Genomic DNA, 24,911 nt, shown 5'->3' with positions numbered 1-24,911 from the left:
TATTTATTTTATTAATGATGTGCCTATATCTACAATTCTATTTATTTATATTGATGCTATTGATGCCTATCTACTTGTTTCATCTGTCTCCCCCCTTCTAGACTGTGAGCCCGTTGTTGGGTAGGGATTGTCTCTATTTGTTGCTGAACTGTACTTTCCAAGCGCTTAGTACAGTGCTCTGCACACAGTAAGTGCTCAATAAATATGATCGAATGAATGAATGAAGGGTGATTTTAAGCACCAAAGCTTCCTAAGGCATTACAACTCTATACTGAAGTGCTCCCTTGGCTGGGTTTTTATAGTTTGTCTCCTAATACAGTGAATGTTTAAGGGAGATATATTATGGATACAGGAGAGGATCAAAGAAGGTGAACACCATGATACTTATATTACTATAATCTTTGGACACACAGCAAAAAGGTTTTACTGTTTATCGTCAAAAACCTAAACCTAAAATAAAAAACTAGATGGTCTCACTTCACTTCTCTGCAATCTTTTAACAGGATCATACTGAACAAGATTCAGAGTTGTTTACTAGCTAAATACCCAAGACGTCATCTAATATTCCTGCACTTTTTGAATATACCGCCCAAAGCATTGGTCTGAACTATTACTTCTATAGAGTGTCTAATTCATTACAGGTTTCCCAATCAAAATCTTTGTACCTACACCTTAATTGAAGAGCTAATAGGAAAAAAAAAGTAAAATCACCTTTCATAATACTTATTAGATGTCTATGTTAAGAATCTTCAAAAAGCAAACATTTTTCTCTACATACAAATTCAAAGTGTAAAATGTGTTCATAGCCCAAGAGCTACCATAGAACGTGTGCTTTTGGAAGGTAGATAGGGAAAAACCTTTCAAGAGCTTCAAAAATCAAATTTTTCCTTTCTTGCTTGATTCACTTACAAATTCAATTTGTTTGATCTCAGAACAGAAAACACTAAGTTTCAGCGACTGTACAAATACCATAATAAACCTCAACTACTCAGAATGCTTGCTGAAAGAGCCAGAGATCAGGAATTACTGTGTTTATAATCATCATATAATTTAATATAATCTGAGTTCCCTGGCAATGTTAAGTGGCTCAATTTTGCTGATGGACAGGTTTACAAAAGGGATGAGAGAGAGAGAGGCAAACCAGTGCCAAGAGTTTTGTCATTACTACAGTAGCTCGTGAGGTGGTTTCCAGCCCTTCCTCTCTAATGTTTGTGATTATATGATGAGTTGGCTGAGGGTAATTTAAATTCCATTACTCAGGTCAGACAGTCCTTCCAACATCAAAGGTACTAAGTCATTCAAAGCTGTTGGTATTTCTTCAAGGGAACCCTAAGTGAAGAGGCCAACACAATGAAAAGATCAGTAAAGTAGTCCTTATCAAATGCTCGACAAACAACCCTTTGCTTTGCTCATTAAATAAAGAGGAGACTCAGTAAAGCCAGGGATTGCAAGGTGTTATTTTCATGCTGCTCTTTTTCCTCAGCCCCAGGGATGGCACATCTATCCATTAGGGCCAAGTTTTCATTTTAGAGACAGGAAAAATGGGAGGAAGGAAAAAGGATGGGATATAAGAGTGGCGAGAATGTTTTGATGGGCCAGTAGGAGTGAACAGACCAGATGTGGTATATTTCTGGCTCTCAGGTCTTATTGAAGCAGCAGTGTGGCCTAGTGGATAGAACCCAGGCCTGGGAGTCAGAAGGATTCTAATCCCAGCTTCAACACTTGTTTGCTGTGTGTGACCTTGGGCAAATCATTTAACTTCTCTGGGACTCAGTTCCTTCATCTATAAAATGGGGATTAAAACTGTGAACCCCATGCGATTTGTTTCCACTCCGATTTGTTTGTATCCAGCCCAGCAATTAGTACAGTGCTGGCACAAACAAATGTTAAGCACATTTGTAAGTGCTTAACAAATACCACAGTCATTATTAATATTACTGAAGACTCAGGATGAACGAGGTTGAAAGTCCAGCCCAGATTACTGTAAGAGTGGAAATAACTGCTTCACCCACCACAGATAGAAACTCATGGGGGCAATAGACAATGGATTCTCCCAAGCCTACTTAAAAGATCACTCCTTTTCACACATTGGAATAATTCGTTCTCTTCTTTCACCTATATTTTTCTTAACTAGAGCAAGCTTATTGTGGGCAGGGAATGTTTCTGTTTCTTGTTGCACTGTACTCTTCCAAGTGCTTAGTACAATATTCTGCACACAGTAAGCTCTCAATAAATGTGACTGGCTGGCTGACACCTTAAATACAATGAAAGAGATTCAACTCTCTGAATTTCTTCAGATGAGAATTTACCAGCAACACAGAGCTAAAGGCTGTCACTGAGCTTTACTGATCAGTCAACTGTCCGCGCCAGTGTTTTCAACTACCCCTTCTATACAAATGACTCCCCAAACTACCTCTCTAGCCCTCATCTCTCTCAAACAGCAGCACCAGATTGAACCCCTCTAGCCAGTCAATCACATCTACTGAGCATTTACAGAGTGCAGAGCACCGTACTAAGCCCTTGGGAGAATACAACAATAAACAGACACTTTCTCTGCCTGCAATGAGCTTACAGTTGCCAGAGCTCACCCCAATCATACAAAGTAGATGTCTGAATCGTGAAGGCAAGCAGATCCTCTCAGAGACAAAGGAACAGACTGCGGTGCGGACAGTCCATCAAGCTTCAGATCAAACAATGTTCTCTGGTCTGTCACACCATCCGTCGTTCCTTCAATCTAACCATGCGATCTGGAGACTGCACAGAAGACCCTACCTAGGGCACTGCTGCATGGTGAGTTAAAATGGGGACAACTTCACATAGGGAAGGCAGAAGAAATATTTTAAAGGCAAAATGAAATACATCAACATACGATGGGACAGACAGGCAACTGGAAAACAACAGGAGCCAGGCCAGGCTTGTGCATGATCACACAATCCATCAATTAATGGTATTTACTGAACACTCACTGTGTTTGGTGCACCATACTAAGTGCTTGGCAGAGTACAATATGATAGAGTGGGTAGACACAAGGATCTTACAGACTAGAGGAGGATGATAAAAGGGGACATGATAATCAGCAAAATAATTTCATGGCTCTTTTTGAGCAGAGGCTTGTGGAAGACTGGGATTTTAAGAAGTAAAATTATGAATCTCTCCAGGGACAACAAATAAATGCAACATGATTAAAAAGATTGACATTTACGGAAGGGACAGGTGGTCCCACTTTGGGGCCTTTCAGCTACACCCTGTAATGGCGGTAAAGTTCATCATCAATGGTGTCAGAACCACAGAACAGCTCTGGAAACAGCAAGACCAAAGATGTATTTAGATATGTTCGTTACAGCATCTTTATTAAAAACAAAACAAAAAAAATACATTAAGTCATTTTCCCATATTTTTTCATTATTCCTACGTCTGTCATTTCAAATGACATTTTCATCCATCTGCATGTGCAGAGAAAAAGGCCAGCACTGAAAGATACTGCCTGATATGGCAACTGTGTATTCAAAATTTTGGAGAAAATTTATTTTCTAGAATTGAAACTTTACCTAGATACAAGAATGGAAATGGGACTGGGGGTGTGGGGAGAGAGCACCAATCCACCCCTGCATTACAAGAAACTCCTCAACATGTGGCTTTAAGGCACTCAATCAGCTCTCCCTACTCGTACCTTAACTAGATGATCTTCTATTACAATCCAGCTTTAACAATTTGCTCCTCTAATGCCAACCTTCTCAGTGTACCTCAATATCATCTGTCTCGTCGCCGATTCCTTGCTCATGTTTTCCCACTGTGGACAGGATATGTGTCTACCAACACTGTTATACTGTCCCAGTAAAGCATTCAATAAACACCATTGATTGACCACGGCCCAGAAAACTGTACCTTCTCACATTGACTCTTCCCAACTTCAAAGCCAAACTAAAATCACACCTCCACCAAGAAGGCACCCATTTCCCCTATTCGCTTTCCCTTCTAATTTTTCTGTGCTCTTGGATCTATACCCCTTAAGCACTATTCACCCTCATCTTAGCCCCACAGCACTTACATACATAAGAAATACATAAACATCATGGAACAGTGGATATAGCATGGGCCTGGGACTCAGTGGTTATGGGTTCTAATTCCTGCTCCTCCATTTGTCTGCTGTGTGACCTTGGGCAAGTCACTTCTCTTCTCTATGCCTCACTTACCTCATCCTTAAAATGGGGATTGAGACTGAGCCCCATGTGGGACAGGGACTGTGTGCAACCCGATTTGCTTGTATCCACCTCACTGTTTAGAACAGTGCCCGGCATATAGTAAGTACTTAACAAACACCATAATGATTATTATTATTACATACCCTCATACTCTCCTATTCCCCTATCAGAAACTTACTGCAATATCTATCTCCCTCTTTAGACTGTGTGCTCCTTGTAGGTAGGGAACATGCCTGGGAACTTTACTGAATTGTTCTCTCCCAAGCGCCTAATACAATGCTTGGCAGACAGTGAGCCCTCAATAAATAAACTGATTGACTGAGTGGTTCAATATCAAACACTGTCCCAAATACCACTTACACATCAGTTTTTAGACGTCTGATGGATCTTGATTTCAAGCACGTTTCAGTAGATGTCAGATTTTTAAACCCTACAAATCACTGTCAAACCAAACAACTATCAGTGAAAATGGACTGCCTTATCCATTCCATACTTATTAAGATTTCAGTTGCCTTGTCTCTCTTTCTGAATTCATGTTAAAGAACTTAGAATTTGAAGTATTACTCTTTCCTGACATCTGCTCTCCAGCTGATAAAAATCATGCCAGTAAGATCAGCTTCAGTCTGGAATACGGGCTGACATGATTTCGTGGCACTTTCAGGTGTTTTAGAAATAGGGCTTCTCAAAACAGAAAATGGCATTTCTGACCATCCAAAATGTGGCCAACTGAAATGTTAGAGTCCAACCTATGGGTCTGTAACCCAGGAAGCAGGCTGGGCTAGACAAGCAGGAGGAGTCTCAGTGATTTCAGGAAGTTGGGAAGGTGTGCGTGTGTGTGTGTGTGTGTGTGTGTGTGTGTTTACAGAAATGGTTAAGTGGTTACTATGTGTCAAACACTGTTCTAAGCAATGGGGTAGGTACAAGTTAATTAGGTCAGACACAGTCCCTGTCCTGCATGGGGCTCCCAATCTAAGTAGGAAGAAGAACAGAAAGTTCCATATGAGGAAACTAAGGCACAGAAAAGTTAAATTACTTGCCCAAGGTTCTACAGCAGGCACATGGCATAGCCAGAATTGAACTCCAGTCCTCAGATTCCCAGGCCCATGCTTCCTTCCACTAGGACACACTGCTTTCCAGGATCATTTGATATAAATCAATTAAACATGCAATTCCAGTTATTCACGATTTTCCCATCATATATGTTTTTTTTTTCTCTTAAATGCACCGCCCTTCCTCTTCCTGTACTTCCCCTGCATTTGGAGGAAGCCAGCGCAGAAAGTGTGGGAGTGACTGTGGCTACAGCCATAAAGCCATAGACGTCGCCATTGCTGGGTCGGCCCTATGTCCATCCAGACAAAGACTCTGACTCTTCAACAAGATACTCAAGCCTGTGAGCTCCTTGTGTGCAGGAAGCATGTCTACCAACTCTGGGAGGCAGCATGGCCTAGTGGATTGAGCATGGGCCTAGGAGTCAGAAGGACCCGGGTTCTAATTCCGGCTCTGCCATTTGTCCGCTGTGTGACTTTGGGTAAGTCACTTGAATTGAACTGGGCCTCAGTTACCTCATCTGTAAAATGGGGATTGAAACAGTGAACCCCAAGTGGGACAGGTACTGTGTCCAACCCAGTTTGTTTGTAAACACCCCAGGGCTCAGTACAGTGATAAATAGTAAATGCCTAACAAAGATCATAATTATTATTATTATTATTATCATTCAAACCTGGGTCTGCCATTTGTCTGCTGTGTGATCTTGGACAAGTCACTTCACTTCTCTGGGCCTCATTACCTCATCTGTACAATGGGGATTTAGAATGTGAGTCCCATTTGGGACAGGGACTGTGTCCAACCTGATTAGCTTGCATCTACCTGAGCACTTAGACCAGTGCTTGACACATAGTAAGTGCTTAAAAAATACCATATTATTATTATTCATCTCCCAATTGTTTAGTAGTGCTCTGCATACAGTAAGCACTCAATAAATAGCATGGATTAATTGACTGATGATTATATTCCTTTCAGTTTTTCCTTAGTGAAGCATGGAGAAAGTTCTCAATGGATGTTAGCAGGAAACAACCTCAGGGCATTCTTTGGAAGAATGAATTTAGGCTAATCACATTTTGTTTTAATCCTTAGGCAAATTATTCTGGAATAACATTTTGTATAACTGGTATTGTCAAAAATGATTCATACCAACATTACACATACTGTAATGGATTTTGCTCAGAGGATTTTCAAAGTTCCCTCTTCCCTGCAAATATTGATTACTCGGTTTTCTTATCAATACTAAAGAGGGTCAGGGTATTTAAAGTGAGGTCTTCCATTTTCTCCACTTAGTAAATATTCAGGCCATCATATCATTTCATATTTTCCAAGCAAACTACAAAGGCTTGAATAGGAATTGATTTTAGCAGGATGCTAAGTTCCTGCCAAAGATTTAATGGATGTGGAAACAAGGTATTTAATAATACTCCTGGGAGGCTAACTCAGTAATGTGTGAAACAGAAAATGGATCAAACACAATTTTCCTAAGAGTATTTATTATCAGGCACTGTACTAAGTGCTGGGATAGATAGAAGATAATCAGGTTAGACATAGTCCATGTCCCACATGGGGATCATAGTTTTATTCCCCATTTTACAGGTGAGGTAACTGAGGCACAGGGAAGTTAAGTGACTAGCCCAAGGTCACATAGCAGGCACATGGCAGAGGCTGGGTTATAACCCAGGTCCTCTGACATCCAGACTCATGTTTCTTTCCACTTGGTCACGCTGCTTCCAAAATGTGATCCATATAAATCCATCACATTATGATTTAATTCCAGTAATATGCTATTTCCCTTCAAATTTGATTTTTGTCCATAACTAAAACTGGGGTTTGAACTACTGCATTTTTGTAACAATGTAAATTTGGCAGCATAATTCATTATTTAAAAAAAGATTTTAAAAAATTTGGTCAAGAAAAAGAACAGGGTTTAGAAACCTTATCTCTATCTTCCACTCCCTTAAAGTTAAGGCCTGGATCCCTTTATCTTCTCAATCTACACTCATTCTCTTGAGTTGCTCATCCACTCCAAAGACTTCAACAACAACATTTTATTGACTCCCATGCTCATTCCTCTTGCCAGTTGTTTCAGATATTTAACTCCATCCTCAAACCCCCTCTTTCCCCACCTCCACCACGTTGCCCTTAATGAACTGGCCACATAACTTTATTGAGAAAATTGAAACCTTAAGGCGTGATCTCCCTAAATTCTCCCCTGCTCTCTTCAGTCTCTCCCATCTTTCCCAGATGTATCCCAAGAGCCAATGTCCTGCCTTCTCTGAAAATCCACTCCTGTCATACCTTATCAGAGCACTTGCCCCCTCCCTGACTACCATCTTCAACTGTTCACTCTCCAGTGGCTTGAGCACTTGCCTCCTCCCTGATTACCAACTTCAACGGTTCACTCTCCAGTGGTTTTTTTCTCAAGGATTTCAAACATGCCCACATCTCCCTTATCCAAAAAAACCCCCTCTCTTTATCCCACAGTTCCCTCCAATTATTGCCCCATCTACCGCCTACCATTTCTCTCCAAACTCCTTGCTTGAATGAGTTTTCTACACCCACTATTTCCAGTTCCTCTCCTCCAATTTTCTCTGTGACCCCTTCCAATCTGGCTTCCGTACCCTACACTCTACAGAAACTGTCCTCAAAAGTCATCAATGACTTCCTTCTTGACAAATCCAGCAGCCTCTACTCCATCCTAATCCTCCTTGACTTCTCAGCTATCTTCAATACTGTGGACCACCCCCTCCTCCTGGAAACATTATCTAACCTCGGCTTCACTGACACAGTCCTAACCCAGGTTCTCCTCCCATTCATTCATTCATTCATTCATTCATTCATTCATTCATTCATTCATTCGTATTTATTGAGCACTTACTGTGTGCAGATCACTGTTCTAAGCGCTTGGGAAAGTACAATACAACAATAAACGGGCACATTCTCTGCCCACAATGAGCTTACAGTCTAGAGTGGGGGACATAACAGTATAAATTAATCAATTTCATATATGTGTATAAGTGCTGTGGTGCTGGGAGGAGGGAAGAACAAAGGGAGCAAGTCAGGGTGATGCAGAAGGGAGTGTGAGAAGACGAAAAGAGGGGCCTAGTCTGGGAAGGCCTCTTGCAGGAGATGAGCATGGTCTAGTGTTATAGAGTACGGGACTGGGAGTCAGAAGGTCATGGGTTCTAATCTGACTTTACCACTTGTCTGCTATATGGCCTTGGGCAAGATACTTAACTTCCGTGTGCCTCAGTTCCCTCATCTGTAAAATGGGGATTAAGACTGTGAGCCCCATATGGGACATGGACCGTGTCCAACATAATTTAACTGTATCCACTTCAGCTCTTAGTACAGAGTCTGGCACATAGTAAATGCTTAACAAATACCATAATTATTAATAACGTTTTGAAGCAGGGAGGGTAAATGTCTGTCTGTCCTATCTCTCTGGGCATTAATTCTCAGTCTCTTTTCCCTTCTCTATCTCCCATCCCCTAATGGTATGGGGGGTCCTCAAGGTTCATTTCTGGATCCTTTTCTATTCTCCATCTACACCCACTCCGGCAGAGAACTCATTTGCTCCTTTGGCTTCAAGCTACCATCTCTATGTGGATGATTCCCAAATCTAGATCTCCAGCCCTAATCTCTGTCCTTCTCTGCAGTCAAGCATTTCCTCCTGCCTTCAAGGCAGCTCAAACTTAACAGGTCCAAAACAGAACCCCTTATCTTCCCACCCAAACATCCTCCCTGCAACTTTCCAGTCACTAAAGACAGCACCACCATTATCCCTATCTCAGAAACTCAGAAGCTTGGCATTATCCTCGACTCAACTCTCTCATTCATCAGATGTGTCACAAATCCTGTTGCTTCAACTTTCACATCACTAAATTCCACCCTTTCCTCTCCATCCAAACTGTAACCATATTAATCCAAGCACTTATCCCATCTCGTCGTGATTATTGCATCAGCCTTCTTGCTGACCTTCCTGACTCCTGTCTCTTCCCACTCCAGTCTATATGTCACTCTGCTGCCTGGATCATTTTTCTTCAAAAACATTCAGTCTATGTTTCCTCCCTACTCAAGAATCTCCAGTTGTTGCCCATCCACCTCTGCATCAAACAGAACCTCCTTACCATCGACTTTAAAGTACTCAAGCACCTTGTCCCCCTGATTTTACCTCCATGACTTCCTTTGGGCCAGCTCACACACTTCTCTCCTAATGCCAAGCTATTCACTGCACCTCAAACTCATCTATCTCACCGCCGAACTCTTGCCCACAACCTGCCTCTGGCCTGGCCTGCCTCTCTCCCTCTTCTTATCTGACAAATGATCACTCTCCTCACCTTCAAAGCCTTACTGAAGGCACATATCCTCCAGTAGCCTTCCTCAATTAGGCCTTAATTTCCTCTTCTTCCACCTCCTTCTGCATAGTCCTTGTACTTGGCTTTGCACCTTTTATTCACCCCCACCTCAATCCCACAGCACTTATGTACATCCATAGTTTATTTATATTATTGTCTGTCTCCCCTGCTAAACTGTAAGCTCACTGTGGGCAAATGTCTGCCATCTCTGGTACACTGGACCCTCCCAACTACTTAACAGTTCTCTGCACACAGTAAGTGCTTAATAAATATGATTGATTGATTGATCTTAGGGGATGACTGCCAGGATATGTCTACACATAGGTCTGACCAATACCTCAATTCAGTATGCTCAAAACTAAACTCATCTTCTACTTCAAATCCACTCTTCCACCTACCTTACCATCATGGTTCACATACTATCATCCTCTCCATTTCTGGAGCCTGCAATTTTGGTGTTATTTTTCACTCCGGCTATATTTCAACTCCCATATTCAGCCAATCCCCAAATCTTATTGGGTTTTTCCTTCAGAATAATTTCATGATTCTGACACATCCTCTTTATCCAAATGACCACCATGCTGTCCCAGGTACTTGTCTTATCCCAGTCTGACTAATGCATCAGCCTCCCAGCCAATTTCCCTGCCTCCAGTCTGCCCTTCCTTCAGCCCATAATTCCCTCTGCTTTCTATATCATGTTTATAATACATAATTCTAACAAAAGTCCACCACGCCTCAAGAACTTTAAATAGTTGCCCACTTCTCTCCACAAGCCGAACCGCCAAGTGATTGGCTTTACAGCATCAGTTAGTGGTATTTATTAAGTGCTTCCAATGTTTAGGACACTGTTCAAAGTGCTTGGGATAGTACAATACAAGATAATTAGTAGACACATCCCCTGCCCAAAATGAACTTATAGTCTAGAGGGGGAGACAAACATGAATATGAATAGATAATTTATAATAAACAATTTCCAGATATGATAAACAATTTAAAGATACAGCATTTAATCCACTCACTTCTCTGACTCCACCCCAGCTCACACCCTTATCCCTCTCAAGCTAATTTACTCACCATGCCTCATTCTCATCTCTCCCACTGTTTTCTAAGTCCCATTGCCCTGTTGGCATTGCTTTCATTCATGTTTACTCTTTGTCACTGCTTTATTCTCCTTTCTATCCATGTCCACTGCTCTTTTCTGTCTCCCCCACCCAATTTCCACTACAATTAGATGGGGCTATGGAGGGCAAGTCAAAGAATTTACATTTTAGTTTTCCTTCTGCTACTAGCTTAACTTTGAGATCCTGGCTAATCAATGACTATTTCTGTGCTTCGTTTTTCCTGCCATTCCAAAGGGGAATGGTGTCATAAAAATACAAAGAAAAGCTTTCTTTTTATTTCCCACACCCAAAGGGAGGTCGCTAAAAAACTTCAGTGTGCTCACATTTATTTTGTATTCTGACATTTGGCCAGTTACTAATGAGATTGAGCTGCTCCAGAAGACTGACACATTATCCACCACAGAGGAATCCCAGTTTAGCTCTGGGTAATCATTCTCTTGCCATCTAATAATACCTTTAATCGTGTCTCATAAAATTCAACTATCAGAATTGAAATGATGACAAGAGTTAACATTTAGTTTCCCTTTGGACCTGGTGCTTTGATCCATTAGCTATTTCTTAATTTGGATTAAATCACTTTAACAGACACTTCACCATGAATCATGAATTCTAATGATCCCAACCAGAAACTGAAGACAGTCATGAGAGTATCAATGAAGTAGCTGAGTGGAGAGATTTCATTAAATATTTCATTTTCAGCTGATAGGTAAGTCAGTTTGATATCAATAATGCATTCCTGAAAATACTTTTATCAATGAATTAAGGGTGGAATAAATTAGAAATTGACTCATTTTGGTTCAAATAAACAGTTTCCAATTAAGTAGCTTTCATTTAGTGCAAATGTAAATTTACCAGATTGGAGACACCTATACAAACACTTGCCTATCGGTGTCGGTTGAAGATACAATTCAGAAACATAAGTTCTGTTTACCCAAAGCAAAACGCTTTATGACTATAAATGGAACTATATCAGTTAACACTCTTAATCGAGTCTATGAAAATAGAGTCTTAAGTGAAAGAGCACTAAACGAAGCGTAGTTTCCTCTAGGAAATGATGTAAAGATACCAAGATCCATATAATTGACCAACACGGTCCATACAATTGACCAACACCATATAAGTATATTCAGAAAGAATGATTGACTTTGAAGAACACTATCAACTAGCTATATAAGTTCATCCCAGCAAGGAAAGATTTTTGAAGTCAGTACTTGTGTACAGTACCTGTAGAGTTCCCAGTACTCTACCAGTCTCAACCTCAGGGGGGAGAGTCAAGCAGAGGCCTGTCCATTCCATTCCTAGCTTGGCCAGTGGCTAGAGAGTAGGAGGCAATCTGCTACAAGTCAAAACTCACTTATGCTGAGCAGCAGCAGCATGGGAGAGAGTCGAGGGTGGAGACCCAGGTTTACAGCTCGGAAAGAGGCATTGGTAAACTGCTTATGCATTTTTACCAAGTAAACTATGGATACACTATCAGAACGATTGCTGATGGTGGTGGAGCGTTCTGGGAGAGATGTGTCCATGGAGTCGCCATGGGTCCAACATGACTCAACAGCATAAGACAACTACTTGTGTGTAAATGAAGTACTTAATTTTTGAAGTGTTATCTTCACATCCCATGTGAAAATGCACTTTGCACTAAAGTGTCTATCATTATCTATGCTAAGTAGATCTACTGCCCCTGATCTAGTGCCAACTTGAGTGGGCCTTAATCACTCTTATCAAGTCTTGTCTTGCCTTATGTTGAAGAGTGGTCTCCAACTCATAGCCACTCCATGGACACAATCTCTCCTAGAATGCCCCACCTCCATCTGTAATCGTTCTGGTAGTGGATCCATAGAGATTTCTTGATAAAATGAGGAAGGGGTTTAGAACTGCCTTCTACTTCACAGTCAACTTGATTTTCCACCCTGGGCTCTCTCCCATTCCACTTCTGCCCCGCACACGTGAGTTTTGACTTCCACTCTCTACCCACGGCCAAGCTAGGAATGGAATGGACAGGCCTCTGCTTGATTCTCCCTCCCTTAGCTGAGACTGGTAGAGTACTAGAAACTCTCGAGGTGTGATCCTGAGAGGGGACTATCAAGTCAAAACCCCATATTTATTCACATAATTGATCCACTTTTAAGGATGATTTTTGCAACCTCCAAACAGGGGAAGGGCAATTAAAAGGGATTCTATAAGAATTAAATCTAGCAGTAAAGGGAGCAGGAGAAAAACAGAGGAATAAAAAGGAGGAAGACAGGAAGGGAACAGGAGATAGGAAGTGGGAGCCTTTAGACTGTGTCTCTTCTGTTAGCATTTTCTCAAATGCTGCATTCAGTATGCATTCAATGAACTAACCACACCCTCTCTTCTCATTTCAAGTTCACCTGAAGAAACTCCTTCCCTCTTGAGGGCTTATGTCTGCTGAGTTGGCGCATTCTCACCCTTCTCTTCCTTCTCTGATGTGTGCTGTTATAACTGCTTACAAAATAATCTTGTATTTCCTTCCCAAAAATTGGTACCGAAAATGTAGGGGGAGGAAATTATATGATGATGGCAATTATGCAAGTACATTTGGTACTTCAAAGAAAAGGGGAAGTGAAGTACTTAAGCCAAAGTAAACTTGGCAGGATTATCTCAAAGTAAGAGAGCCTAGTGTACTTAAAACAGGCATTAAAATGGCAAAGTACTAAATAAACCGGGTAGGGCTATAAGATTATATATATAATCTTTAGCTCAAGGGGTAGCAGTATCAGTAATCTCTTTGGGAAACTTTGGGCCTCAGAAATTTAGATCACTGTAATAAGTTTGTAATCAAGCCCATTCAATTCAGAATATTTTTATTCATTCTAGTTGGAGGCCACGTTTTAGATCTGGGGGACAGCTAACATTTTCAATACAGATATGTTCATTTTGGGAACCAAATATGATAGTAGAGAAAAAGGATCATGAATAACTGCTAACAAGGCAAGCTTTAAAGTCTAAGACAGTACAAATTCAATATCACATTCTAGAGTGTAAAGTCTTTATGGGCAAGGAAAGTATCTATCAACTGTTATATTGTACTCTCCAAAGAGCTTACCACAGTGCTCTGCACATAGTAAACATTCAATAAACACCACTAATTAATTGATCAGTCACACCTGAGAAGCATGACTAACAAGGATTTCGGATTTCATAAGGATTTCAAGTTTTTGTTTCATGTGGACAGGCCCTTATCTATTCAAGTTAACAATATTAGAATGTTTTCAGATTAAAATGGAGTGAGGAACTGACTCCTAGGGTAAGAGATGGATTGCTCTGAAATGTTGGACCAAGCTAACTATCCAGCAGGATCCACCCCAGCACAGAGGAACAGAAAACAGCTCCTCTCCTTGGACCCCATTAGTAAGAAAGGATACAGCAATTTTGCTACAGAACAAGCATTCCAAACCCAGTCTCTGTCAGTGGAGGGGTGGTTTCTTTGTTTGTTTTTTCTCTCTCTTTTTTTCTTTTAATGTGTTGAGAGGGAAGGGGGACATGCTCCCTAGGTGTCCCCTGACTGACAGCCAGGATCCTCCAGAGTCTGAATGGTAAGAATTGACATTGCAGCATGGGTAAGGTGGAAAAAGAAAAGAATTGGTGTCCACTTCCTGCTGATTTCATTCACTTGGCAGACATGGATTCTAGTTTGAATTCCACTAAACTACTACATTTACTGGGTAAATCATCTTGAATAGTTCCTAGAGAATTGTGTTTCTGAAACAGCTCAATAGAAAAATTTTTGCCAAATTGGCACCTAGCCATAGACAATTTCAATTTGCAATTGGACTTCCTTTGAGCCTCAGTACAATTTGGTCTTCATTGAATTTTTGTTGTGTTTTGAGGAGGAAAGGCTATTCAGGCTATATTTCCCAATAGCCCAATTAATTATCATTGTGCATTTCCCAGACTCAGACCTATCCCAGATGGTCGAGTGCCAGCCTCTGTGGTTGCGTCCCTTGTTTTAGGAGATGGGAAGAATGATATTTCATTTTGGATCCCATTCCCCCTTCAATTATAAGCTCCTTCAGAGCATGTCTTCTGCTTTAATTATTTTACTATTATGATGTTTAAGTGCTTACTATGCGTCAAGCACTGTTTTAAGCACTGGGGTAGCTACAAATGAAGTTGGACAAAATCCCTGTCCCACATGGGGCTCACAGTATACGTGGGAAGAAGAACAGGTACTGAATCATGACTTTACAATTGAAGAAACTAGGGGACAGAGAAGTTGCGTGACTTGCTAAAGGCCCTCCAACAAGCAATTGGCAGAATTAGGAAGAGAACCCAGGTCCTCTGACTTCCAGGCCCAAGTTTAACGCTAAAGGAATTTCTTATCTACTGAGAGCGATTCTACATCTAGTGTGCACAATTCTTCTTACAAATCTCAGGGGAAATGGTCTTCGCTGGCCCTTGTGACAATCAGAAGCGAGGCAGAATGCTAAACTGAGTAGTCGGATGGAAGAAACAATGGAAGAAAAAAACACGAGCACACAGTCTCTGACATTGTTTCCCCCAAACCAATATGGTACTGCCCTAACATGCGGCCCTCTCCTTAATGATGGCCATAAATTTACATAAAGTCTTTAGTGGAGTATGGCATTTACCCTGCTGGAATCCATCAAACAAAGGGCCCTCACTACCCCCACATTCTTGGCCCAATAGAGCCACACAGGCAAGGGATTAGGACAATTACAAAAGAGAAAATCATGTACTCTGAACTCTCTAGCCTTTCGTTAGTTTGACCCTCATTTTCTCCCAGTCTCAGTGAAGGCCAAATGATGAATCATCCTTGTAGAGTTTCTCACTGTTACCCCATGTTGGCTCTTGGCAGTTGTTTTCACTGTTGCACCAAACTTGTTCAGGTAAACTCTCCCGCAGAAAGACATGACCCTCATCCACATACTCAATTTCTTAAAGGGACCCTAACCACCACAACCATATCCTGTTTATATGCCCTTGTAAGCATGACAGATGCTTTGAAACAAGCAAACTTTCTACTCGGCTGCTAATAGAGCTACACTTTCCCCAGTTCTCTGGGTCTTCACAGGCATCAGGCCTTGCAAGGGGCAAATAATAGCTATGAGCTTTTCTTCTTTGTACTAATTGCATAACAAAATTCCTCCGGCCAAGTACTGGAGAACAGAAAAGAGCTCCCTATTACGCGTTAAAGATGCTCAAGTGAGCCAGAGTGCTTTGCTGGCAGTTCAGCTGGGCCTTTCTACAAATACCCTGAAATAGAAATGCCACATTTAATTATTCCTAAAGCTATGGATAAAGCCCTTTCATTTTTAGGGAGGGTATTGGGGGTGAGGTGGGAGGGGAAAGATGGGAACCAGATAAGCAAGGGCTCTCTTACCTTTAGTAGCTATTCTCACACACTGGGTTTTAGTTTCCTGTAAAAAGGAAAGAAAATAGAGTCAGTGCATGGCCCAGTTGAACCTTTCCCACTTTTTCAAGAGCAGCAGACCGGTCAATCATGTTAGGGTCATGGGATTAGGATTCATAGAGAAGAATTATGGATTAGGGAAATGGTTTATTTTACCCATGTGCAGGATGATGAAAAGGCAGATTACTTAAAACTTGCTAATAGTCCATCCTTAAAAAATCCTGATACCATATTTTCATAAATTCAAGCCCCCTAATCCTTGTTGTACCTAGTGATGGTTTTGTTCCCTCTCCTGAAGTAACCAGCAAATGGTAGATTGAGGTTATAATAATAATAATAATAATGATGATGGCATTTACTAAGCGCTTACTATGTGCAAAGCACTATTCTAAGTGCTGGAGAGGATACAAGGTAATCAGGTTGTCCCATGTGGGGCTCACAGTCTTAATCACCATTTTACAGATGAGGTAACTGGGGCACAGATAAGTTAAGTGACTTACTCAAAGTCACATAGCTGACAAGCGTCTGGGCCGGGATTTGAACCCATGACCTCTGGCTCCGAAGCCCTTGCTCTTTCCACTGAGCCACGCTTATCTGTTCCAACACCCTGCCCCCTGACCGAGAAATAATGAAACAGTCTGGGGCAGACACATGTCTTCAGACTTATGTACATATGCACGAATTATATATTACAAATTATTTATATCAGTGTCTGCCTCCCCTTCTAGACCGTAAACTCATTGTGGGTAGGGAACCTGTCTACCAACTCTGTTGTATTGTACTTTCTCAAATGTTTAATACAGTGCTCTGCACATAGTAAGTGCTCAAAATATACCATTGATTCTGATGATGATGATTTTAAAAGAGAAAAAAACCACAACCTCCTCTGGTAGTCCACTCCAGCACTCTGTCAGTTATGTCTCTCTGAAGTTTGCTTCTGTTTGAATTTAAGACCATTTCCCTTCGATGGCTCCATAGGGGATATAATAAACAGGAAGGTTTCTCTCCCCAAAACACTTCTTCAACTTGGGGAATTCAATCGCCCGCTAATAATGGTATGGTCAAGACCACATTTTCCCACTATGTCAATAAGGCTGGTTCAGAATCCAAACCATTCCTGAATGATAGATTACATCTAACGGGTTCTCCCTTGTCTATGTGATTTGTCACTATCTTAGGAGAGAAAATTACATTTTCTGACTAAAATGTGTCTGCTCTTCAGAGAAACATGTTAGCTGCTTCACCACTAGATCATAAACTCCTTGAGGGTGGGGATCGTGTCTACCACCTCTATTATACTGTACTTGATCGCCGTTCTAATATCATCAGAGTTTTGGAAGGTCAGCTGAGTGGATGACCCTTTCTCCCTTATAAAGCTGGACTTGGCATTTGATCTTTCCCATCCTGGAACTTTGGGTGTTGTCCTGCTGATGCACTGATGGGAACATTGTCATAAGAGTTGTGGAGTGCCCCAGTTTCTTCACCACATGGGGCTGCCATTCCTCAGGGAATTGGACTGAAATGTACTAAAGCTACCCTACCAAAGAGTCAGGGCATTTTCCTTGAAAATGGGGCTGATTCACAAATGGCTGAATCTTGGGGTATATTTCTCAATAGATTTGCATGAAATTAGTGAGGTTCTATTCCAGAATCAGCCTCAATGTGATGGCTTCTACTCTTCTATCCCTTTGTCCCCTCTTTGCTCCCTACCCCAACACATTCCTAGAGGATTTCAAGGCCCCTCTACACCCCAAAATTGGTTCTCTTTTCCCCAGCTCACCAGTCACCCCACCCAATTCATTTTTTTTTTAAAGCAAGTGGTCCGGGTGACACCCGTTCAAGTTTGGACCCCAGTTAAAGGGGACAGGACAATAATAATAATAATAATAATGTTGGTATTTGTTAAGTGCTTACTATGTGCCGAGCACTGTTCTAAGCACAGGGGTAGATACAGGGTAATCAGGGTCCCACGTGAGGCTCACAATCTTAATCCCCATTTTACAAATGAGGTAACTGAGGCATCGAGAAGTCAAGTGATTTGCCCAAAGTCACACAGCTGACAGGTGGCAGAGCTAGGATTAGAACACATGACCTCTGACTCCTAAGGCCGTGCTCTTTCCGCTGAGCCACGCTGCTTCTATAGTATTTGTTAAACACTGACTAGTGTCAAGTGCTGTTCTAAGCACTAGAAGAAACAATATGATCAGCTCAGACAGAGTCCGGTTACCAGGATCCTGGCTGGGACCCTCCCAATGGCTTCCTGGTCCCATCTCCTTGTCCCACCCAACTGGGAGTCGGCTTGGTTCGACCCAACTACTTGAACCCTGCATCTGCACACACACAAACCCCCAGGGTCTGTAGTTACCCAGGCCCCTCCTTGGACTACTGAGAAGCAGCATGGCCTAGTGGAAAGCCCTCTGGCCTGGGAGCCAGAGGACCTGGGTTCTAATCCCATCTCTGCCACTGCTTGCTGTGTGATCCTGGGCAAGTCACTTAACTTCTCTGTGCCTCAGCTTGTTCAACTGTAAAATGGGGAGTCAATACCTGTTCTCCCTCCCACTTTAGATTATGAGCCCCATGTGGGACAGTGACTCTGTGTCTGACCTAACTGACTTGTACCGACTCCAGCATTTAGAACAGGATTTGACACATAGTAAGATCTTAACAACTTCCACAAAACAAACCAACAAACCACTGCAATTGTTCCTTGAACCCCAAGGTCAATGGGATCTCTGAGTAGGTCTTGCCCCAGTGACCACCCTCCATCCTTATTGGAAGCTCTCTTCTGGGCTTGTCAGCTCCTCTCACTGTTAGCTGGTTGGTTCCTACCTACTCCTCCCAGCCACATCCTTGGGATCTAGAGTCAGTCATTCCTTCATTCAATCATATTTATTGAATGCTTACTGTGTACAAAGCACTGTACTAAGCACTTGGAAAGTACAATTCAGCAACAAATAGAGGCAATCCCTGCCCACCATAGGCTTACTGTCTAGAAGGGGGAAGACAGACATCAAAACAAGTAACCAGGCATCAACAGTACTAAGGCAGAGATGCCAGAGGTCAGTGGGTTTTGGTTACTGGGGAACAAAGGGGAAAGATGTATGTGGGGCAGAGGAGAAGAAGGTAGAATCTGGTCAGAGTGGAGAAAGGGGGAGATGAGTCCTGGGCTGTTTGCAAGTAGTTGGTGAAAATCCTCCATAGGGTTTGGGGAGACAATAACAATAATAATAATAATGATAATGATGGTATTTGTTAAGTGTTTACTATGTGCCAAGCACTGTTCTGACCAATGGGGCTAACAAGTTGGACACAGTCCCTGTCTCATGTGGAGCTCACAGTCTTAGTCCCCATTTTACAGATCGGTAACTGAGACCCAGAGAAGTGAGGTGATTTGCCCAAGGTCACACAGCAGACAAGTGGCAGAGTTGAAATTAGAACCCATGACCTTCTGACTCCCAGGCCTGGGCTCTATCCACTATGCCAAGGGGGGCAGAGATGTGAGTCCTGCTGCACTAGAAATAGAGAAATGGAGTTATCAATCAATCAATCGATCGGTCAATCAATTATATTCATTGAATACTTATTCTGTGCAGAGCTTTGCATTAAGAGTTTGGGAGAGTACAATATAACAATAAACAGAAACATTCCCTACCTACAAGAAGCTTAAGGTCTTTACCTCCTCCAGGAAGCCTTCCCATACTGAGCCCTCCCTTTCCCTCTGCTCCTCCTCCCCTCCCCATTTCCCCTACTCCCTCCCTCTGCTCTACCCCCTTCCCCTCCCCACAGCACTTGTCTATATTTGTATATATTATTTATTACTCTATTTTATTAATGATGTGCATATATCTCTGATTCTATTTATCTATTTTGATGCTATTAATGCATGATTACTTGTTTTGTTTTGCTCTCTGTCCCCCCCCTTTTAGACTGTGAGCCCACTGTTAGGCAGGGATTGTCTCTATCTGTTGCCAAATTGTACATTCCAAGCACTTAGTACAGTGCTCTGCGCACAGTAAGCTATCAATAAATACGACTGAATGAATGAATAGAAAGGGAGACAGACATTAATAGAAATAAATAAATGACAGATATGAACATAAGTGCTGTAAGGCAGGGAGGAGGGACGAACAAAGGGAGTATGTCAGGCCAATGCAGAAGGGAGTGGGAGAAGAGGAAAGGAGGGCTTAATCAGGGAAGGCCTCTTGGAGAAGACGTGCCTTCAATAAGTCTTTGAAGGTGGGGGAGAGTAATTATCTGTTGGATATGAGGAGGGAGGGCATTCCAGGCCAGAGGTAGGATGTGGTCGAGAGGTCGGTGGCGTGATAGATGAGATGGAGCTCATATTTATCGAGTTTTTACTGTGTGCAGAGCACTGTACTAAGCATGTGGGAGAGTACAAAACAACACAGGTGGTAGAGCTAGAGCCAGATGCAGTGGCAGCAGCCCGAGAAGGGCCTTCTCACAGCGAGGAAGAGGGGGCTGCAGGTCCAGGTGTGTGGTCATGGAGAGAAGGCCCGAATCAGTTGAGAGCAGTGAAATGGAGCTGGGTCACACCACTCCTTTCTGCACGGGCCAATGAAGTGACAGCAGGATCCAGGCATCTGACCCCATGGAGAGTCCCAGTCAGGACCTGGGTAATATTTTCCTCCCTCTTATCACCTGACAGTGGAGATAAGACTTGATTTGAGAAGGGAGTTATGTGCAATAATGATTTTAAAAAGGAAAATTCAGAGCCATTAAGTGAAGGGAAAACTATTTGGAACAGTGGGGAGTGGGGCTAGAATAGGATGAGGAGAAGAGGGGTCTGGGAGGGAATTCATTTACCAGCAATGACTGGATATAACTTCAAATGTGGGGTTTATGGATCCTGGAATACATCCGCAGAGAGTACATGATGGCACCTCTGGGCTACATGCATTGTGGGGTGGCCAAAACCTGGGGTACACTTGTACAATCAATAAGATTGAGTATTTACTCTGTGCATAACTCTGTATTAAGCATTACACAGCACACATGAAGTTATGTGTACACTGTACACATAACTGTGGCACAGAGAAGGTAAGTGATTTGTCTAAGGTCACACAGCAAGCAGGTGGTGAAGCTGGGATGACTCAGTAGGTCAGTCAGTTAATCATATTTATCATGCACTTACTGTGTGCAGGACACTGTACTAAGCGCTTGGGAGAGTACAATATAACAATAAATAGACACATTCCCTGCCCACAGTGAGCTTGCAGAAAACTCTGACTCTCTGACTCTCAAGCCTCTCCTCTTCCCACAAGGTCTTGCTGCTTATCGCCACCAGGCCAAGAAATGTCTCACCTGAATGCAGGTATTTCATATAAAGTTCTCTTTCCACTCCACACCATACTCCTCCTAACCTATCCTCCCGCCTGCCCCTCACCCCAGTGATCCACTTCTGTGATGGGAAAGAAAAATCCTTCAAAAACAATCAGCATGTCATTTCACACACCCAGAACCCTCTGCTGTACTTAGCTTCCTGTCGGGTTTCGTTCTTCAATATTCATACCGAATGGGCGGCAGGGTTCAAAAACAACTGCGTCGGGAATGGAAAATGGGAGGAAGCAATAACTGACTGCACAGCAGTCAGGCGATCTAAAAGCAGCCTTATGTACAGACTTCATCAAATGGAACACAGGCCTAATGTTACTTTATAATCAGTGGATTTTTACTTGTTATTTCCTGTTTGCTGAAAAAACCCCTGAAAAGTTTATAACCATTTTATTAGCCTGCTGAGCTATACGCATTTTGTTTATCCTGCAGTAAATTTAATCTTTTGAAGTGTGCCAGGAGCAGGAGAAGGAGAAAGAACAATGGATGTTATTTACTGAGGATGCAGGAGCACACCGCTTAAATAATTTTACTCCAACTGCTACCGTGGGCTTTGCTAGAGTCACAAGGAGAAGCAGTTACTAGGAAACAAGCCGAGTGTGAACTGGGCCTGGCACAATGCCTCACTGTTATAGGACTGAAGTCGGCCTGGCAGTAGGGGGAAGGGGACCCCACTGCTCCTGAACGTCGCCAAGCCCCTCTGAAGGGCGAATGGGCCTTTTCTTGGTAAAATTAACAAAACCACCCTGAAGGAAGAGAAAATGAGAAAAGGATGGGGGTGGAGGGGCAGAGGAAGGGAGGGTAAAACAGTCCTTACCTTCTCCACACTGCTCATTGCCTGGAAATAGATGTTGTATCCTTTCCGGGGGGCCAGAGGGGGATTCCAAAATCCCTGATAGGTCCTGTTGTCCCCCACGGTAAACGGGGCTGGTTCGGGGAGGTTATTAGGGGGCAGTTCAGCTGCAAAATAATATGGCGATCCTCCACTCATGGCGCTCTGGTAGGTGACCGGAACTTGGTAGCACTCCATCGTGCCGGTTTCCCGCTTGGTTCGGTGTGGGTGGAGTTCTTCTACGACAATCTGATAGGCACTTTGGAGAGAGACACAGATAGAAGCAGAATGAGACAGAAAGAGAGGGGGAAGGAGAAAGGGTGGGGGAGAGACAGAAAGAGACAGAAAGAAGAGAGAGAGAGAAAATGCTTTTAGATCTTGGTGCCGACTGGATTCTCAATATGAATTGCAGACATCTTTCTCCATGCAATTCACCAATTCTAGACAAAGGAGAAAAACAGCGTGGTCTATTTCCCCTACACGGATGCTTATCATGGCATGACAAAATATCCTAACTCTTAAAAAGAAAAGTCAGCCTCAGCTCAAGCAGCTTTATCATATTCACTGATGCAGCAAGCATTCACGCAGAAGCTCCCCAAAGGTTCCTATGTGCTGTTTTCAACTTGTTTCCAAGCCCTGGCCAAATTGGAAAGGATACCATCACCAACAGCCGCCAGCCCCTACACGTCTTTGAAATGTTTTATGAACTCACTGTGGGCAGGAAATGTATTGTACTCCTAAGCAGTTAGTACAGCGCTCTGCATACAGTAAGCGCTCAGTAAGTATGGTTGAACAAAAAGTTGATGTACCCCAAACAACCATCCCGACATTCAGCACTAACATTCATTCAATCGGATTTATTGAGCGCTTACTGTGTGCAGAGCACTGTACTAATTGCTTGGAAAGTACTATATAGCAATAAAAAGAGACAATCCCTGACCACAAAGGGCAAATAGATGATGATCTTTCACCAGATATGCTAAAACCCTTGAATGTTAGCATTTTCATTTGAAGTGATAAGCATCACTAACTGAACTTCACAGCCCAACATAACAAGGACCTCCAGGGCAGCACCCGACTACCAAATTGCCATTGTCCTATCATTAGAGGCAGAAAACAGTGCCAGGCGCCTACACCCCTTGACCTTGCTGTGGCATCTATCTTGGCTCAGAGCTATGCCGAGCTAAAGCACAAGTGACATGCTGTAATACGGGCACAGATGGACAGAAATCTGTCCACTCCACCAAAATAGACTGCCTCATTTCTCTCCAGTTGTCAATGATAAAATGTTACAAATTGCAGGAACAGATGGCATTTGGCCTAGTAAAACTACAACCTAAACCTTCCTGGGTCTCGCTGAAAATGGAATAAAAATGGTGGGCTGCATCTTTTCCCTACTTAAGATACCTTTAAACAAAGCAATCAAAAATCCATTAGACTGCTAGGAAGTAATATTCTGTTACTGAAGTCTGTATTTTCTTCCCTTCCAGCTCACCAACTGCAAAACACTTGAGTGAAAAAAGGGGCTCTGGGCTCTGTAAGATATGGACTTGCCCAATTCCTAGGTATTCTGGGGAGAGCACAGGTCTGGGAGTCCGAAGGACCTGGATTTTGATCCCAGCTCTGCCATTTGTCTGCTGTGTGACCTTGCTTAAGTCACTTAACTTCCCTGGACCTTAGTTAGTTCATCTGTAAAATGGGTACTAAGACTGAGCCCCACGTGGGACATGGGCTGTGTTCAACTTAATTAAATTGTATCTACCTCAGTGCGTAGTATAATGCTTGGTATATAGTAAGTGCTTAACAAATACCATTAAAAATAAAAAGTAGTAGTGTGGCTAGTGAAAAAGTATGGGCCTGGGAGTCACAGGCCCCGCTGTGTGACCTTGGGCAAGTCACTTAACTCTGTGCCTCAGTAGCCACATCTCACAATGGTGATTCAGTACCTGTTCCCGCCTTGTAGGACCTGATTATCTTGTACCTACTCTAGTGCTTGGTGAACTGCTTGGCTTGTATTAAGGACTTAACAAATATTACAGTGATTATATTTGAAAAGTAAGAAAACAACATTTTTGGATTTTTGCCAAAAGCTAAAAGAGAGGTGTTGGACCATTGTTTTTATTTGAAAATGCATTTTCGTCTGCTTATTAAAACATCAGAAATCATGCACATAATATCTGTGAGATTACCTAGACTAGGACTGTTTAAAAAAAAAAAAAAGGGCAGACAGAAGATTGAGAAGGAATAAGGAGGAATTAGGGTTTCATTCCTGGAGCAGATGTGAGTTTCCTCATTTTGATGAGAACATGTTCTATAGATAGTTAGTTACTGGTTACCCATCTCTTCTTCTAGAACTAGGGCAGGACTAAATCAAAGCTCAGAGATCCCGCAGAAAACCAGCCCAAAAGGTAGGGTGAACTGGAATATCACACAATGCCTCTTTTTTCTCTCTCTCCTGTGCCAGCCCAACTAAGCCAAGCCTCTGAGATTCAAACTGACAATTATTCGGCTCTGTAAACCGCCCAAAAAGCAGGGAACTTGCCAATTTCATACTCTGCACACTCCTGCAAATGGAACCACCTGGAAGGGTGGCAAAGCGGGCATATG

The 24,911-nt window shown here is 42.4% G+C and overlaps 1 protein-coding gene across 11 annotated transcripts in view; it reads right to left on the bottom strand.

Moving 5' to 3' along the window:
- The window catches only part of PTPRK (protein tyrosine phosphatase receptor type K), a 614,361-nt gene that overhangs the window by 83,241 nt on the left and 506,209 nt on the right, over positions 1–24,911 (bottom strand). For all 11 annotated transcript variants that reach the window (XM_029054054.2, XM_029054062.2, XM_029054075.2 and 8 more), the window contains exons 12-13: positions 22,290–22,563; positions 16,091–16,127 (exon numbers count right to left, since the gene is read on the bottom strand). In XM_029054054.2, the coding sequence (XP_028909887.1) occupies positions 16,091–16,127; positions 22,290–22,563 (311 nt within the window). The remainder of the gene's footprint in view (positions 1–16,090; positions 16,128–22,289; positions 22,564–24,911) is intronic.

This window comes from Ornithorhynchus anatinus, chromosome 2, assembly GCF_004115215.2.
Source record: "Ornithorhynchus anatinus isolate Pmale09 chromosome 2, mOrnAna1.pri.v4, whole genome shotgun sequence".
NCBI lineage: Eukaryota > Metazoa > Chordata > Mammalia > Monotremata > Ornithorhynchidae > Ornithorhynchus > Ornithorhynchus anatinus.
Note: the sequence above shows the minus strand (reverse complement) of the source record. Positions and strands in the feature narration are given on the sequence as shown.